The sequence below is a fragment of the Schistocerca serialis genome, chromosome 1, assembly GCF_023864345.2.
Source record: "Schistocerca serialis cubense isolate TAMUIC-IGC-003099 chromosome 1, iqSchSeri2.2, whole genome shotgun sequence".
NCBI lineage: Eukaryota > Metazoa > Arthropoda > Insecta > Orthoptera > Acrididae > Schistocerca > Schistocerca serialis.
In genome coordinates this window covers 114,054,496-114,074,460 of record NC_064638.1, presented here as the reverse complement: position 1 = coordinate 114,074,460, position 19,965 = coordinate 114,054,496, and the positions used below count along the sequence as shown (strand labels likewise).

The 19,965-nt window shown below is 42.3% G+C and overlaps 1 protein-coding gene across 2 annotated transcripts in view; it reads right to left on the bottom strand.

Annotated features, from left to right (window-relative positions):
• LOC126463103 (protein HID1) overlaps positions 1–19,965 on the bottom strand; it is a 100,807-nt gene that overhangs the window by 55,412 nt on the left and 25,430 nt on the right. For both annotated transcript variants that reach the window (XM_050096126.1, XM_050096127.1), the window contains exons 4-5: positions 17,209–17,262; positions 16,956–17,124 (exon numbers count right to left, since the gene is read on the bottom strand). In XM_050096126.1, the coding sequence (XP_049952083.1) occupies positions 16,956–17,124; positions 17,209–17,262 (223 nt within the window). The remainder of the gene's footprint in view (positions 1–16,955; positions 17,125–17,208; positions 17,263–19,965) is intronic.

Here is a 19,965-nt window from a genome sequence, read left to right as displayed (position 1 = left end):
ATTGAGGTGAATGGCGGCCCGAAACGTTTAGTGCAACATTGATGCAGGCTGATGTGAACAGTATTATCCTATGGGAGACATTCTTGGAGTCAGAACTGTGCTACATTGGTTTGAAGAGCATTATAGTGAACTCACATTGATGTCTCCAAAAGCAAATTCGCCTGATGTAAATCCTATGGAACCCATCTGACTTGCTATCGGATGCCGTCAACGCGTACGAAAATCAGCGGTCTGTTATTTACAAAATTGTGTGCACAGACATCTGATGCCATGTCCCTCCACAAGCCTACCAACAAACTATTGGATAACTGATATTTTGTTCCAAAGATGGACAAACAAGCTATTAAGCAGGTGGTCATAATGTTTTGGCTCATCAGTATATATTGCAGTTGAGTTACTTACTGTCCACATCTTGAACCAGTACTGATTTTTTTTATAATTGTAATGTATACTGCAATCTTATTGCAGTTTTACATAGTCCACTCAGAGATGCTTTAATATCATGGGCAGTATTAATGGAAAACACCCCCTCCCCTCTGTTCTCAACATACTTCCTGTCATTTAAATTGTAAACAGTTTACTGAACCATGTAAAGCTTCATCTGTTCTGCTCTCCAAGGGCACTTAAAGCTATAGAGTCCATGTAGCCTCCTTCACTTACAAAAGCTAAGGAAGGCAATATTATGCCACTGCACACCAGGACAGTCAGAAATTTGTGGCTCTGCATTAGCACATAGAGCACTCATGAGAGAGTGTGCAAATCCTACTGTAACACTATGTACCATTCATGTACAAACAGTGACTTCACTGTTGAGGTAGTCTATCCTAAGTATAGTGGTTGGAAGTTTGGGATAAAATGTTTGAAGTTACATTCTCCAGATAGGAATGTGGGAGGGAGGAGTGGTAAGCATACAGGTTCAGCACATTAAATCACAATCGTAGGGGCCATTGGGGAGCAGTGCACACTGATGGTGGCATGGGGACGTGAACTGGAAGGGGGTGACAGGGTGGAGGAAGGGGAAACTGTCATGTGGAGGTTGCAGAGACAGTGAATTACGTGAAATGATGTGTTGTAAGGATAACTCCCATTTGCGTTGTTCAGAGAAGCTGGTGGTGGAGGGAAGGATGTAGATTGCCCAGGTTGTGAAGCGGCCATTGAAATTGAGCATGATGTGTTCAGCTGTGTGTTGTGCCACTGGGTGGTTGGCTTTGTTCTTGGCAACAGCTTGGTGGTGCCATTCATTCTGATTGACATTTGGTTGATAGTCATAGCATCATAAGAAGCTGTACATTGTTTACAGCAGAGTTGGTATACGACATGACTACTTTTTCAGGTGGCCAGGCCTCTGATGGGCTAGGATAGTTCTGTAACAGGATTGGAGTAGGTGGTGCTGCATGGGTGGATTGGGCACATCTTGTGCCTTGTTCTGCCTCAGGGATATGATCCCTGTGGCAAGGTATTGGGGGGAGAGTGGCATAGGGATGGACTAGGGTGGTATGTAGTTTGAGTGTGCAATGGAACACCCCTCTGGGAGGGTGGGCTATCCATCTTTTTGGGGCAGGATGAGAGATAATCAGAACCCTCATGAGGAATATATATCAGTTGTTCCATTCCAGGGTGATATTGGGTGACAAGGGGAGTACTCCTTTGTAGCTGATTCTTGGGAGGTGTTAGGAGTATTGGGGGTGTATGAGAATAAAGTATGGGGAATCTGTTTGTGGACTAGGTTTGGTGGGTATTCCCTTTCTTCAGCATACTGGGCAAGGAAATTCTCATCACTGCTGATAAGTCATCCACCAGTAGCTAGACTGCTAGATTTGTTACTGGTAGGTTTGATCAACAAGTGATCATGCTGGAAATGCTTAGTGAAGGGAAATGGGAATTCTGGTCAGAAGAAGGCATTCTCCTTGCACAACGTAACTGAGAAAATTTCGATCACCACCACTTGCGACAGACTGTAGAATGATCCTACTGCCACCAACACAGATCTCGTGTTAATGACTGAAAAGACAAAATAAGAGAAACAGGAATTGCATGGAAACACACAGACAGTTGTTTTTCCCTCTATTTGTGAGAGGAACAGGAAAGGAAATGACTAGCAATAGTACAACGTACTATCCACAAAGCAACGCATGGTGGCTTGCAGATTATGTATGTAGATGCTAATGTACATGCATTGGGTTGCAATATCATCTGACCACCATATACTGTGAAATCCCTCTGGAGTGTGTTACAGAACTTCTACTGGAGAAGAGTTGGTGCTGTTTGCTTTATTTAGCACTAAGTTAGACAACTCGTCTTCTTTCAGTTTTTCTTCTTTTCTGTTGAAACTGGTTGTGTGTTTTTGAATTCCTACGGCCTTTCAGTGCATTCTAGTGTAGTAATTGTTGGACCTGATAAAACTGCAGTATTAGAGAATTGAATTTTGTGATTCTCTGGCTTCAATTAATGTGCAACTGCTGCCAATTTATCCATTTAGCACAGACAAGAATTGTCCTTGTGTTCTTTAAGCTGAATGTTGATGCTTCCACAGTCTTTAATTTCCAAAACAAAATTTATAGATCATTGATTTATCAAATATGACAAGTTTCGATTGCTGAAGTAATCATCTTCAGATCATGACTCAATACATGATTTACTGCATGTAATGAGTTACAGTAACAATATTTAATAACCTGAAGATGAGTGCTTGAGAAATCAAAATCAGTCATATCATTTTATAAGTGTGTGATTTAGACAAATTTTATATTGCTTCTTTCATTGATTTCTACGTGCAACAGACTACATGTGCAAGGAATTTTTATACTCCTGCCATGTCAAGTCAAGTGATGAACATAGGCCATTCACAATAATCAAATATTCACACATTTCTCTTGTCGGTTTAAACAGTGTTTTCATACTGTGCCTTTTTAGCACTCTCTGATGCAATGAGTGACTGTTTATTGTGAATTGGATGAAAACTTTCTCTTTAGCTGGCTGTTTTCCACATATTTTAGGATGTAGCGCCCTGTTTATCTCAGCCATAGTAGTCATTTTGACTAAAAGTAATTCTTAAAATGATCAGGCTATTCCTGTGTATGCATATGTGTGAGTTTTCTCTAACTTTTGTGCCCTAAGGATCTGTCAGTTTTATTAATATTTTGGAGACCTTACCAGAGCATAGCTGATGCGACAATGCTGTGTTCGAACGGCCATGCCAGATTATAGCTTGGACTGCGATTTTCTCAACATGAGCCAACCTCTCTCTCTCGCAAAAGCTGTACTCTTTCATATGATAACATTTACAGATATCTCACTATCTGTCCTTTGACAGGTGTTGCCTTCAGCTGTCAATTTCCAGGATTATTTTAAAAAACATTAGCAAATGTAAAAGCTGCTGCAGCAAATGGCTGAGCCAATATGTAATCACATTGACACAATTTCATGCATGTACTCATTATGTTTCATAGTTTGCTGTAATTCTCCTGCAAATATGTCTCATCTGTTGAGCAAGCAAGAAATTTTTGAAGCTCAGGAACAAGACATTGCTCAACAATTCACCTCACCCCTCTTTTTTTTTAAGAATAGTTACACTTTCTGTCATCATCATTTTAAAATTTGCAATCCATTAAAGATCCAAACTAAATATGAAAAATAAATCTTTAAGTTTGGTCTTCTTTTAATATGTATTACTCTCCAAGATATATTAATTCATTTGTGCCAGTAATACTTTAAATAATGGCAAAAATGGCTGGTCTTCTTGGCCTGATATGCCTCTGAGTACCCAGAGTTACATAGTGAACTTCATGTTACAAGTAATATCATTCTGAGAGTTATTTTCCTCCATGAGGACATACAATGAAACCATCATCAACATATGAAAACTAATGAGTGGGCTTCTTTATGGCCCGATGAAGGGCTGCTTCTACAAGTTTTCCCAGACAGAAATTTGCTATATTTCTTGGACTCAACATGAGGGTTTTTATTTCTTGATACAGCGAGCAGAACGTTTAATATATTGGGCAGTTTCCCCTGTAAATGGGTATAGGAGAGTTGTCAAGTGTTTGATAGTTCCACGAGTTGGGCATACTAACAGTAGTTCTTGATAGGACAACTGGTTTGTGAAGTTTTGGTAAATTATACAGTGTTAGTGAAATCAAACAACAGAAAATCCAGGATGGAATAATGACAATGTTATGAAAAGGATAGACTGCTACTCACCATATAGTGAAGATGTTGAGCTGCAGACAGGCACAATAAAAAGACTGCTAAACAAATAAGTTTTCAGTCATAAGGCCTTCTTCTGAAGACACACACACACACACACACACACACACACACACACACACACACACAGAGGGGGGGTGTGGAGAGGGGGAGGGGGGAGAGGGAGGGGGGAGAGGGAGGGGGGAGAGGGAGGGGGGAGAGGGAGGGGGAGAGGGAGGGGGAGAGGGAGGGGGGAGAGGGAGGGGGGAGAGGGAGGGGGGAGAGGGAGGGGGGAGAGGGAGGGGGAGAGGGAGGGGGGAGAGGGAGGGAGGGAGGGAGAGAGGGAGGGAGGGAGAGAGAGGGGGGAGGGAGAGGGGGGGAGAGAGGGGGAGGGAGAGAGAGGGGAGGGGGGGAGAGGGGGGGGAGAGAGAGAGAGAGAGAGAGAGAGAGAGAGAGAGAGAGAGAGAGAGAGAGAGTGGGGGGGGAGGAGGGAGAGGGAGAGAGAGGGGGGGAGGGGGAGAGGGAGAGAGGGGGGGAGGGGGGAGAGGGAGAGAGAGGGGGAGGGGGAGAGGGAGAGAGAGGGGGGAGGGGTGAGAGAGAGAGAGGGGGGGAGAGAGGGGGAGAGGGGGAGGGAGAGAGGGGGAGAGAGGGGGGAGAGGGGGAGGGGGAGAGGGGGGAGAGGGGGGGAGAGGGGGAGGGAGAGGGGGAGAGAGAGGGGGGGGGAGGGAGATGACCAATGTGTCTGTCCATCAAAACCACACTGCAAGCAACTGCACAAGATGCCAGAAGCAATCTGGATGATGGGGGTAAGGAGGAGGCTGGGGTGGGGAGGGATAGCAAAGGTAGCAGAGGGTGGTGGTAAAGTGCTGCTTGTGGGAGCATGCAGGAACATGGTGGGGAGAGGATAGGGCAGCTAGGTGCTTTTCCACTCCTCCACCACCCAGCATCTAACCTGCCACTGCACCTAGATGCCCACCCTCTCCACACCACGTCACTGTAATCTCCCACAACTACCCCCATCACCCACAGCTGCTCACAGTCTGGCCTCGGCAGTCAGAGGCGGTGTGTGTGTGTGCGGGTGGGAGGGGGGGGGGGGGGGAGTGCGTGCGCGGTTGTGGGCGCGCGTGCACGCATGCTATCTACTTGAAGATGGCCTTTGAAAGCTTACACGTTTAGCAGTCTTTTTGTTGTGTCTGTCTGTGACTCAACATCTCCACCCTATGGTGAATAGTAACCTAGCCTTTTCACAATACTATCATACAGTGTTGGTGGCAATGTGACCGATTTGATGAGAAACTTCTTGTCAATGGGAGGAACTACAGAGGCTTTTATTAGCTAGTTAGTTACCCTAAATACACAAGCCATGGGATACGCCTTAGGTTCTGTGTCTTCCTGGTTCTAACAATACCTGAATTTTATCGTGGCAGTGTTCTTTCCTCATTACTACTATAGCATTACTCTTATATGCTGGAAGAATAACAATGTCTTTATCAGAATTTAAATCCCTGAAAGCTTTATTTTCACCTTCCATTAAGTTATTGCTGGAAGAGTGGGGAGGGGGGGGGGGGTGGTAAGGCCCATATCTACTGGTAGGAATGACACAGAATCTGTAGGCTGTTCACACGTAGAAAAACAAGGGCCCCTTGTTCTAAATGGGCAGAAATCAGTCGACTTTGGCCCACTCATGTTTCTTGCCTGACCACTGTCAACTTCAATGTAGCCACTGTGATGATTCTTGTGCCGTGTTATGTTGTGCCACACGTTGATACATCTATTGATGAGCAGTGAAGTAGTTCCCAGCCCATCAAGAGCAGCACTTGATACATGTTCCACTCCACAGCGAGGGTAAGCAATAGTGATTTATGGAGTACAGCAGGAAAAATAATTAGTAGTGTCACTGAAACAGCAAAATAAAGAGTTGCTCCACCCTCCCTCTGAGCCAATGAAACAAACAGTGATGGGAACGGAAGTCAGTTTCCCAGATGTGAGAAGAATTCAGAAGTTTTGTAAAGCTAATCCTGGTAAATCACCAGAAACTCCTGGCAAAATGATCTAAATTTCAGTTCAAAATTTTCAGATCATCAGTTATTTGGAACTGCCTTACCATTTGTCAGAATTACTTTAAATTGGTAATTATGTTTGAATGTGCAAAATCACTGCTATTAATTGTAAAAATTCCTGGTACTGTCTGCCTTACAAGGAGACCTTTTGAATTTACAAATGTGGTTTTGTAGGTTGGGGTCCCAGGTATTATCATGCTATGTAGTCTTTTACTGTGGTGGGCCCTCGTTTACAAGTAATCAACAAAAAATGAACTACTTGTGATTCACTACATGACTAAAGTCCTCAATAACTCTAGGTGGTTATTGAAACAATGTTGAGTTTTACTACTAGATGTTTTTAATTTTGAACTGTCTATGAGAAAGAATTAGTAGCAACAAGCACTAGTGTTCAACATGAAACTATACCAATTTCAATTTTGTGAATCTTGTAAGCTTCTGTCATGGCCCTGTCCCAGTTTTTACTTTTATATGTGTGTAACATGCAAGTAGATGACAGCTCATACAGTGCCCAATAGATTGCACTGCCAATGCTGCTTGGAGCATAAACTGGCACGAGTGTGAGTATAGCGAGAGCACTGCTTGACATAAGCAGGGCTTGTTTCCCCTCACCGCTTGGTAGCCCATGTGCTGGGAGTTGGAGGGCATAACTTGCTTCCTCCTTGCTTGCTTCGACCTAGCAAGGCGCCATAATCATTTGCTATTTATCTTGTGATACATGTACTGTCAGACCGATGTTCACCAATTATGGATTAAAGTTAAGTATTCCAGAAGCTGCGTACTATTTTTGCTACTATAAAGACCTTGTCATTTTCCAGACCTCACGCCAGCCTGCGTGAGCTTAACGCGTGCCTTTCGGCTTCACCTCATAGTGACTTGGCAGTCTTGCCAAGTCACAACAAAATTCATGCTTGCAACATTTTACATTCACATCACATTTGTTCAACATCATCTTCATGTGCTGCTTATCTTGATAAGGCACACGTTCAACAAATACAGAACATTTTTCAAATATTCCTTAAAAGTGTTCCCATTTTTAGTAAATAATTTTTTTATGCAAATACATATTTTAAACATTTTTCTATCATTAAATAAATTCCTGTTTCTCAGTTATTAGCACACAATACTTACTTTTTCAATCAATATGCTACATTTTCCCGTTTATTTCAAGTTCTGTTTTGTGTTACTGAAATGAGGATAATCTGCGAGCTCTTTAATCTTAAATACCTATGCAACTATTGCCCTGTATTTCAGCCTGCAGCTGTGTGTGTATCATCTGATCACTCTTGTTCTCCATAGAGGCCTGAGGTTTCCTTGCCCATAACCTTATTGCAACATGTGTCTCACCTTCCTCCCCAACTCACTCAGATGTAGTTCATTTCCAGTGCTGTGAAGTGCAAAGCAATGCTATAGTGCCTAATGTGAAAGCAACAAGTTGCTCTCAGTAACAGTATGTTGCAGGATTTAAGGATAATATCAAATGGAACCATCCTGTTCTGCCAACCATGTAGGAAAGCATTAAAGGCTGAACAGCCATCGCAAGTTACACAACACCTGGAGGGCAAGAAATATAGTGCTGCAGTTTTCCACCTGATGACAAAACCTCTAATTAGTGATGCAATTCCAAAGTGAAAGTGAAATCAGTTTATTGTGAAGATTTAAGTACAGTATTTGTGTCAGCCAACATACCTTGTTCTAAGGCAAATATTGTGAAGATTTAAGTACAGTATTTGTGTCAGCCAACATACCTTGTTCTAAGGCAAATAATAAGTGTTAAGGGAATTTCTCTTCAAATATTCAAATCTTGACACTCCTGAAGAGCCAGTGCTGAGAAAAACGGATCTTACAAAGTATTACCAATGAACTAAACAACAAATTCATTCTGCGTATGAAAAACGAGAAAATCTGGGTGACATTAGATGACACTTCACACTCTACTGGCAGGAAAGCTGGGAATGTCATTGCTGGAGTATTTAAAAATGAAGTGATTTCGAAGGAATGTATTCTGCTAACAAGCCAGAAACGACTACTGTGAATCGTGATGGATGCAAGATTATTTAATGAAGCAATGCAAATTTTGTGCCCAGGTGGTGTGAAGTTTGACAACATTTCACTGTTAATAACATATGATGCAGCATACATAAAGAAGGCAGTGGCATGTATTGTTGTTAATTATCCTAAAATGATCTATGTTACATGCATTGCACATGGTTTACACAATGTGAAGAAATTAGAGCATTATTTCCTAATGTGGATAAAGTGATTTCTAAAGGAAAAAACAGTGTTTATTAAGTCATCACAAAGAATTCTCATATTTCTAGTAATACAGCCCAGCCCGATGGAAGGTATGGAACTCTTATGACACTGCTGGTACATCTGCGGGCACTGGTGTTGCCAGTGCAAGTGCTCAAATGGCGAAACGCACACCTTGCCAGCCTGTCAGCACCCATGGCCACACTTTAAAGCCTACAGCTCTATAGTCACTGATGATTTCACTGTACTCTTGTACTGATCTTCCTACACATCATCTTAAGTTTCTGATCTTGGTTTACTTGCTGGCCCTGTTATTCCACATCGATGTCTCCATTATGTCCCCCTCTCTCGTTGTGTCTTCCTGTTTACTATTGGCGACTCACTGTAGATGCCCTCGATTGGTCGGCCGGTTTCTGCTGGTTCTCAAGTCAATCCCCATCTTGTCAGATTCCAGCTACTACAACTGGTGATGAAGTAAAATATTAGCAATGTCTCATGTATGCCAAGCTCGTGTAACTAATGGAACAGCAACAGCAACAACAGTAGGTCAGGGTGAATATTTTTCTAAGATTTGGTTGATTTGTATTTGCATAGCCTGCTGGATGATTTTGGTTGATTTGTATTTGCATAGCCTGCTGGATGACGAGTTGCAAAGCATTACGGTTATCAACACTCCTTTCAGCTTATACAAATACAAGCATGTGCCTTCTGGGATCCCTTCTACTTAAGTAATTTTCCAGAGATACCTGGAACAGTTAACCATGTCTGTTTCCATTTGCTTTAACTACCTCAATGAATAATTAATTGTCATGGACACGCATCAAACCACCTGCACAACCTTCTCACCCTCTTTACTACCTTCTGTGAGGCAGGGCTCGAGTGTCACAAACATTCGAATTTGCTGAGGAGCTAGTGAAGTACATCAGACACTTGCTCAATAAAGAAAGGATCCATCCCCTGACCACAATGTTGCAGCTATTACTTCTCTTCCACACCCCCAAAGCTTACAGCAGCTGCAGGCTTTCTTTTGGAAAGGTGAAGTATTATTCGAAGTGCCTCCCACAAGCAGCCCATATTATGCACCCACTAAACCAATTGTGGAAGATAGGCATTTAGTACAAGTGGACTGCAGCCTGCGAGTGTGCTTTCATGCAACCAAAGCATCTGCCGTGCTCGGAGCCCTGCCTTAGACTCTTCTCCACATCACATCCTCTGGATCTGGCCACTTATGTTTCTCCCCATGGCAATGCTGTCACACTGGTGCACAGGAGTGATGATCGTACAGAGCAACTGATTGCCTGTGGGTAACAGATGCTGACACTTGCTAAAAAGAACTATGCGCAGCCCAAAAAGAAGCTTTGGTGATTATCTTTGCCATTGCAAAGTTTTGTATTTACCGTTTTGGGACCAAGTTTACACTCATTACAGACCACAAACTGCTGGCAGCAATCTTTGGGCCACACCTGGTTTCCAGAGTGGACTGCAAAATGGCTCCAGCATTAGGCATTTTTTATCAGCTTCTACAATTATACAGTGGCACAACATGCGAATGCTCATGCTCTCTCTCATCTTCCTGCGGGTCCCGTGGGCCCAACAGGAAATCTCATGTCCCACATTCACATGGAATGGTGGCACACCTTGAATGGGTTTCCCATCACACCTGCTCAAATCGCCAAAGATAATGTGCTGCGACCCTATCTTAAGCCGCATCACACTTTGTGCTCCACGGATGGGCCACTTATTTTTCAAAGAATGCCAATCCAGAGCTCCAGGCCTGGGCTCGTCTCTCCCATCATTTGTCACTCACTGGCGTTCTCACAAAGATGTGGAGGTCATGGTGCACAGCTGTTTTGCTTACATGCAGCATCACACACTGGCCTACTCACCCCTCTGACCACAGTCATCTGGACTTTGTTGTCCCCTGTATGGGCTTTTTGTGGCTCATGCCATGGATGCTCATTCTAAGTACCCCCATGTGGGCAGCATGCCATCCACCACTACTGATGCCACACTTAATGCACTTGTCCATACTCTAGGCATCAAAGGGTTCCCTGAAGCATCATATTGAACAATGGCCCTAATTCACTGTGAGAGGTTTAAAACAATTCTGCATCTCAGATGGCATCAAATACCTGTTTAGTCCACCACTTCACCCATCCTGCAGTGATGAAGGAGACTGTATGGTGCGGACATTTTATCAGAAAATATTGAAAGTGGTGGACACCGCCGCCGCCGCCGCCGCCGCCGCCGCCGCCGCCACCACCACCACCACCACCACCAAAACTGCACTCACAATGTTCCTGAGCACGTATAGGATCACCTCTGTCTGCAACCACAGGCCAGCGGAGGAGACCTGACACACCTGGTGTGCTACCTGCAGGCACAACAGTGAGGGCACACCCATACAGAGCACAGGCCTTGTGGCTACCAGCTACAGTGATTACCACTCACAGACAATGCCTGATGACAGCTGACACTCAGAGGTTCAGAGCACAATCATACCAAGCAATTCCATCCGCACCTATCGACTACAGCACTGTCGGTTACTCAATTGGACATGGAATGCCAAACTTTGCTGATCCTGCACCCACATGAGTACAACTTGCTCTCCATGGCACCTCTGGTGTTTCCTGTGACTGAGGGCATGGAGGTAGTGATCTTGTCATAATCTCACCCATCTCAGCTACTGTCACCTCCACTGTCACACCCCACCGCATTGCCTCTTCCAGTCAGTGAGCTTCAGTGTCGGGACACCAACCAGGCTGCCAGTTCACCTTCCAGAGTTTTGTCCAGGATGCTTCCATCCACTCACGCCCATTTCATGGGAGAGGGATCCGATATCCTGGCCCAGTGAGTTTGAAAGCCCTACGGACAGAAGATTTGTCCGGACGGAAGATATGGAGCTCAGTGACACCTGATAAACAATGCTGCTACATCTGAAGGTGCTGGTGTCATCACTACAAACACTGCTGCAGAGATACACCCACCTTGCATTGTTAGCTGCAACAGGTAGAAGATGTGCTTTGTTGGTGCTGCATATTTTGGCGATTTTAATTGTTGTGTCCACCTGTTTACTCTCAGCAAATCGTGGTTGATGCCCTCAGCCATTTTCTGCTGGTTCTCAACTCATTCCTGGTCTTGTCAGGTCCTGGTTGCTATAGAATTCAGGACCAAAAATCGAAATGTACCACTGCCACATATCCAGGTGATAATACTGTGGGGAATTTTGCTTGGTGCAATCCAGTACTATGCAAAAAAAATTGACAGTTCTGCCTCAGTACTGGAGAAAGATGATTTCAGTTGAAATCCTTCAGGAAATGTTAAGTGAAGCTGTGTTAAAAAATTACTTGGCATATATCTATGAGCTAACTTGAATTTCCTTAGTAGCACAAATGGCAAACTTGAAAATAGAGGGATCCTTCTGTCAGAAGCATTTCAGTATGTTCACGACATTGGAAGAAAACAGATTTAATGGATCTCAAGCACAAATGTCACAAAATGAATCCAGATGTGTATTTGAAAATATTAGTGGGTTTCAAATCGTGTGCAAAATTTTAAATGTGTTAGATGGCCACAAAGAAGGGGCTGTCAATGTGAAAGTGAGTAATAGTCCAGCTATAAATTTTCCAGATCCTCATCTTGTGATGCAGAGTGCTCATTTTCCCAGTATAAGACAGTGTTTCAGGATCGTCATTAGTCATTTCTGATGGACAAATTGAGAATGAGTACTACTGCATATTATAATAAATTCTTCAGTAATTAGGGAGGCACAGCATAAATTGCATTTGTGAGTCCTGCATACTGTTCATAGTCACATAAATAAGCTGAAATATAATTAAATATTTTTACCTTTTAGTTAAATATTTCAAGTACTAAAGAGACTGCTGACACTATGCTTGTACATCCTCTTCTGGAGTACTGCTGTGTGGTGTGGGATCCACAGCATACAGAATTGATGGAGGACTTCAAAGAAGTTCAACGGAGGGCATCACATTTCGTACTATCACAAAATAGGGAGGAGAGTGCCACGGATGTGATATGTGAATCGAGTTGGCAATCATTAAAATGAAGGCATTTTTCATTGCAGCAGGATCTTCTCATGAAATTTCAGTCACCAACTTTCTCCTTGAAGTGTGAAAATATTTTGTTTGCACCCATCTACATGGAGGGGAATGATCATCATAACAAAATAAGTGAAATCAGAGCCAGTGCATTGCTTTCCCAATGAAATCACTTCAGGAAGAAGAGATTCAAAGTACAAAACAAAGTATTCTTTATTTGAAGTGCTAAGCTTAATATCACCACTGTCAGAATATCATTTACATGCATCAGTGAAGTTTCTGTCTACATCAGAGCACAGCACTGTTTGCCTCACTCTTTGATAGATGACTATTATAGCAGCAAACATGCACCAAAATTTGCAGTTGAATGTGCTGTGATTGTGACTGTCACCCAACACTAATCAAAGCAATAAACAATTCCAGTAGTGGATTGGATTGGACTGGATTGGATTGTTTGGGGGAAAGAGACCAAACAGCGAGGTCATCTATATCATCGGATTATGGAAGGACGGGGAAGGAAGTCGGCCGTGCCCTATCAAAGGAAACAACCTGGCATTTGCCTGGAGCGATTTAGGGAAATCACAGAAAACCTAAATCAGGATGGCCGGACGTGGGATTGAACCGTCGTCCTCCCAAATGCGAGTCCAGTGTACTAACCACTGCGCCACCTCGCTCGGTTAATTCCTGTAGTCTGCGACAGTTTAAACATAAATATTGTCATTCACATGGACATGGCAAGAGCTTATGTAAACTACAGCACTCTCTTGACCTCCTCCAGAAGTAAAATTATAACACAGTCAACTAGGCCTGATGTGACATACATCAAATAGTGTGTCTCCTCTCACCTTGACTTAATCTTCTGACTCACGTTAGTGATGACAAGTTTTTCATACTTATTAAGAGCAAATTTTTACTTTGTTTAGTCTTTTGACATCTTCACTTAACAGTTAGGAGCCGATGCCCGTAAAAATACGGGCGCACCTGACCAGCCCGAAAATCTGATGCCCGTAATTTTACGGGCATGTGTGATCGATCTTCCCCTTCCTTCCTTTGCGGGTTCGTAGGGCTCCTAATGGGCTGCGAGAGACGGCAGAGGCTACAGTTGAAGTATTTGACGCTAGATAGTGCGGGCATGCGGGACAAGGGAGAACCTCTCTCTCTCTCTCTCTCTCTCTCTCTCTCTCTCTCTCTCTCTCTCTCTCTCTCTCTCTTTTTTTTTTTTTTTTTTTTTGAGGCTCTCCAAGCAGGAATATTGTGCTGTGTGTGCGCTCAGTTGCATCGTCATGGCGAAGTGTGGTTTGACAGATGATGAAATCGCTCATGAGTTATCTCGTGAGTTTGAAGAAAGTGATGTTGATTTTTCGGAGAATAATGATATGCTTGATTCTGATGATGACGTAGACTGTATTCAAGAAAATTCTGAGTCTTCAGGTAAGGAATGCAGATAAAATATGCAATATTTTTATTCACATTTCAATTGAAAGAGTTTTCAATACGTAACTATTGTAGTAAGTGATTTGATTTGTAAATACTACTTTTATGGTAGATTCAGATGAGTAGAGTGAGTGTCCAAGTTCAGAAGCATGTATTGCATTGTTCCTGCTGATACCACACCTGAAGTGCGTGGGCGACCAAGGGTAAGTGCGAGACCGAGAACTTCGTGCCATACCGATTCTCAGGAAGGCTGGACGACTACTGATCATGTGCCAAATATCTATCCATTCTCAGGACACTCTGGAAAAGTGTAACCTTACCAGTTGAGACCAGAACAGCACACCTCTAGGCTTCTTTTTGTGTTTACTTACAGAAAGTACGGTGAATCATATAAAGCAGCAAACTAATCTCTATGCACAACAAAGCATAAGGAAATTACAAAGCACAAATTCCCTCTCCCCTACCTACTCACTATCAAAGTGGAAAGGAGTTACTCTCATAGAAATAAGAAAGTTTCTGGCAATTGTAGTCCATATGTGTGTAAGTGTGAGACCCTGTATACGAGAGCACTGGTCCAAGAATCCTGTTGTGTCATGTAATTTCTATCCAAGCACGCTGAGCTGTAACAGGTTTCTTTCTATTTCAAGAAACTTTCACATCAGTGACAATTCAGTTGCCAAGAAAAAAGGAGAAGCTAGCTATGACCCACTGCACAAGGTGAGACCCCTCCTGGAGATGGTGTCTGCTAATTTCCAGTGAGCATATGCACCCTCTGAAAAAATTAAAACTGATGAAGGCATGTGCAAATTTCATGGCCGTGTGTATTTCAAGCAGTACATGCCACAGAAGCCAAATAAATATGGTATAAAACTGTACATGTTGTCAGAGTCAGAGACAGGTTATGTCTGGAATTTTTCTGTTTATGCAGGTGAGAGGTCTGACACAGTGACACTCATAAAGACATTGCTTGGGAAGCTGTCAGGAAAATGTTACACTTTGTTTACAGACAGATTCTACACCAGTCCAGTCCTTGCTTCAGAACTGGAAGCTGCAAAAACTGCTCTTGAGGAAACTACAAGAAAATCTAGACACGGATTACCTTCTGCTATAAAAGATCCGAAACTTCAGCGAGGTGAACTAATTTTCAGGTGTAAAGGAAATACCTTGGCATTCTGTTGGAGGGACAAAAGAAATGTGCACATGATAAGAACAAGGCACACTGCTGAGATTGTGACGTATATTGATAAGAGAGGCAGAGAGAAGTCAAAACCAGCCTGTGTGGTGGACTATACTAAAAACAAGTTGAGTGTTGGCTTATCAGACCAATGACTATCATACACGGCTTTTGAGCATCTAACTGTGAAGTGGTGGAGAAAGTTGTCATTCCACATAATACTAATGGTGATAACGAATTCAAGTATATTGTACAACAAGGTAACTGGAAAATGCCCCACAACATCACAGTTTATGACAACTATCTGTGCAGGTCTTGCACACAGCAGAGATCTCGAACCACAACCTGGTACATCGGGACTCTCCAGATTATCAACTGGAAACCGTTCTCTGGAAAAGATTGAGACAGAAACAGACAAGAAACAGAAGCAAAAACAATGTGTAGTGTGTTCTCTGAGAGGCAAAATGCTTACTGGGAAAGTGTGGCACAAATACACATGCTACCAGTGTAGTGAATGCAAAGTGGCATTGTGCAAACTACTGTGTTTCAAAAGTTATCATACAAAGACTAAAATTGCATCTTAAAATAAAGCCAAAGGAGGTTACTGTATATAAAACAAGCAGTATAAATAATTATTAAAATTCTTGTTTAACGTAGTTTTCCTTCTGAGCATTAAGTGCATATATCCTTGCCCAATTTTTCCTCTTTTCAAAAACAATGCTATAACTGAAAGTTTCATGAAAGCAAATTTTAATTAAAAGAACAAAGTATTATACATAGCTTCAAACTAGAAAGTTCAGGCTTTTCAATAAGGGTAATGTCATTACTATAACAAAAACCATTTAAGAGTTGTTGTAAATTAAAATACACTAAAAACAGCTAGGCCTTGTGGTGGAGCTTCATGCGCTATGGCTCAGGGCCCAAAGTGTTAACTATTATTTTGTTTCCTTTTTCATGTGTTAGAAGCATCATCTTATGTCCCAAAGACCTTTAAAATTATCATATTCATTTCCCAGCCTGGATCAGATTTGACAATTTAATATTCATTTAATATTTTCTCAGCATGTTTAATTAATTCAGCATTTAGACGTACAAATATCTTTTACAGCTTGGCAAACATGTGTGACAAAATATTCTGTTTCAGTTAACATATCTAAATGTTCTATGCTCGTGTGTTCAGATCACATATGTAATTTGTCCCATATTGCTTTAGCACTCTTGCATTGCAACACGAGTTAACCAACTGGTTTACTTAGTGCAACTGCTGTCAGACTTTCTGCTTTTGCATTATTCTGTATACACTGCCTTTTGTTCATTTGTTTTTCTTGTGGCAATGCCACACATTTGTACCCGCCACTAATAATATGTTCATATGAACAAAATACCATAAGAGATATTCCACATACATACAGCCCAGTTATCGGGTCCTTCATGTTTATCAATATTCTCTTCATAATCACCATTAGTACCCACATTCACAATGAAGGTTTCCATTACAATTAGTTTCATCAAAAACAAGTTTTCCATAAACACAACTAAGTTGTTCAAATGCTTTTAAAACTAGAATTTGTTCATGTTTAATTTAAGAGTTATGTATTCATGAAATACCAACTATTCCACAACAAAACAAATTACAGAGAGCTTATGTAAAAATGAAGCATATTTCTGAATACCATGGAATAGCGTGTCGTTTATAGTAAACTCTCAACAATTTTTCCTTTAACTACAACACAAACAATTGCAAACATTATGCACAGTACACAGCTATCATTTATACACAATACTTACCAACTGGTGGCTGGTACATAGTTTCACTGAAGCAAGTTAAAAGCAGTTTCAAAAGTTCAGTCCTGTTTGCTTCTAAATGAGGATGATGTGGAGGTGACTGAGCAAAACCTACACCTGCTTCCCATATATATTCACAACTATCAATTGCCTGTAAGTCCTCAGCTTTGTCCTGCAATGATCAAAACATTAAGACACAAGAAATCAACTGCTCACACTACCTGTAAAATATGACAAACTACTAGCAACTACATACCGGACCCGACTTTCTATTGGAGGCCACAGTAAAATCAGGGCAAAACAGCAGATCCTGAAACAATAATTGATATAGGTACATGAAGAAAGAATAAAGAATGCAATATTAGTGTAACTGTGTGAAAACAGAAAGGTGTGCAAGTCATGTTACAGAATACCTAAGTGGTAGTATATTTAAGCTCTATATTTTAGATGCAAATTCTCTGAATCAAGTTGAAAACAGACAGCCTTTAAACTGAGATCCTAACTGCTTTAGGGCGCAAAACTTCTATGGTCATTAGCGCCCAGCCCGTGACGTAGAAAACAGGAAAAAAACGAAATTTAAAATCAGCAGCAATGGGAACAAAGTCATAAAATTTGAGAAACTAAAGGCAGAAGGAATGCTTAAAAATCCACTATAGAAAGGGGTTGGTTGTCCCCCAAAAAAAGCTTCAAATGACTGACGTAATATCACTGTCACTAATAAACTGTAGAACGCGGTCAGCTGAGCGCGTGTCATCTGCTAAAATCGACGATAGATCAGGCGATAGCTGTAGACGGGAGCGTAACGGATTAAAATAGGGGCATTCAATTAAAAGGTGTCTGACCGTCCACAGCTGAGAGCAGTGGGGACAGAGTGGGGGAGGATCACCACTTAAAAGATGTCGATGACTAAAAAGACAGTGCCCTATCCGGAGTCTAGCTAAAATTACCTCCTCCCGACGACGCGTTCGGGAGGAAGAGGTCCAAGCGCAAGGAAGGGCTTTCACTTCCCGCAATTTATTATGGGGAAGTGTTGACCAATGCGCATGCCATAAATGAGCAACTTGGCGACATAAACCGTTCCGTAGATCGGTAAATGGAAGAGACTGAATAGCTGGCCGAGGAAGAGAGACTGCAGCCTTGGCCGCTATATCGGCCGCCTCATTTCCACAGATACCAGCTTGTCCCGGGAGCCAGAGGAACGCCACTGAGACGCCCCCCAGGTGGAGCAAGCGCAGACAGTCCTGAATCCGGTGGACCAGAGGGTGCACAGGGTAAAGAGCTTGGAGACTTAGGAGAGAGCTGAGAGAATCTGAGCAGATTACGTACTGTATCCGCTGATGGCGGCGGATGTAGCGGACAGCCTGGAGAATAGCGTAAAGCTCCGCAGTATAAACCGAACACTGGTCCTAACTGCTCTGAATCATGGAATTTTCAGGACTTCTGTGACCAGATGATGTCGCATTAATTCTATAGGACAGACAAGTTAAAGACAGAGAGAGATTTCAAGTGATCTTAACTTCGGCACTTCCTCACTTGTCTCTAATAATGCACACTGTCTGTTAAAACACGGAAAGAGTAAATATTGACCTTCAGCCTATTCACATCTATTAAGAATGAATACGAACTACTCCATCAAATATTTTCACTGTGGGAATCCCAGGCACCAGCAGAAGGAATTAGCTGAAGTTTGATTTTAACACTACAGTGCTTTACTACAAACGGTCATATTAGGGGCAGATTGCCATTCTATTCCTCTGACCTTTGAACTGACTTACCCAGGAACGGTGGGGGAGGGGGGGGAGAAGTGGAGAGGGGGGGGGGGTACCTATAATTTAATGAGGACTCCAAGCCAGGGTGTAACTTGGCATTTAATTATCGTAGTAAAACATTCCTTACATCTGTCAGACAAATTGTATCTTATCTCTCTTCAAAATTGGAGATAAACTGATACAAGACTGAATATGTCTCCAACTCCTAGGATGTGTTGTTAGATTAATTTTATTCATTATATATGGGAGGCAAATCACTATCAGTTCAGCTTGTCATACCTCCAGAGATATTCCAAGGTGGGGAAAACACTTAAGTTTTTTGCATATTTCAATATTTCAACTATGGAAACATACTATAATTTCTGTTCTTCATATCTAAGTTCCTTGAAAAAGTTTCTGGATGACTGACTTTGAATATGTATTGTTTATTAGACACATACATAAAACAACAGTTTCGTCATCACTCAGTACCATACAAAAGAAGCCTAGAAGATTACTGTTGTTAAGTACAAGTACCAACAAAACCAATGATTCAAGCTATCTAAATTCCAGATCTTCCAAATTATCACTAAAAAAATTTTCTTTGTTAGGATTTTTTAATATTTTGTATTCCTAAGAGTTTTTTTCCACTTTCTTCAAAGCAGTGCATGTTGTGCTTCAAGTAGTTTTTGTTGCGACATTGCCACGAGATTTAAAAGTGCCGCTACGTCAGTACGCGAACACGGCAATAGAGGCGCTCCGCAGCCCGGCCGAGCACAGGAGCGCCACCTGGCTATGAACGGCGCCGGCCGCATGTCACGTCACGGCACGGCAGTCTAATGACAGATACGGAGTTAATAGCATGTAACTCGCTATTGTTCCTACTTTTGTGTATCCACGCAAATTATTAGTGATTAAAGGTTATAACACTTTTTGGCGACGAGGACGGAATATTTTTTTTCCTGCGTTGTGGCATTGTGTGTTCGTGTCGGGGCCGACATGGAACAGCTTATGCAAGCACTCATTGAACAACAAACACAGCTGACGGCTGCTATTCAGGCACAACAAACACAGCTGACGGCTGCTATTCAGGTGTTGTCGACGTCGCTAACTCATCGTCTGTCTTCCTCTTCTCCGCCTCCATTCCCTCCTTTCGACAAGGCTGCTGAAGACTGGGAGGATTATGAGAAGCGTTTGCGGCAACACTTCTTGGCTTTCGGCGTTGTCGACGCTCCTATGTGTAAGTCATTATTTCTATCTTGGAT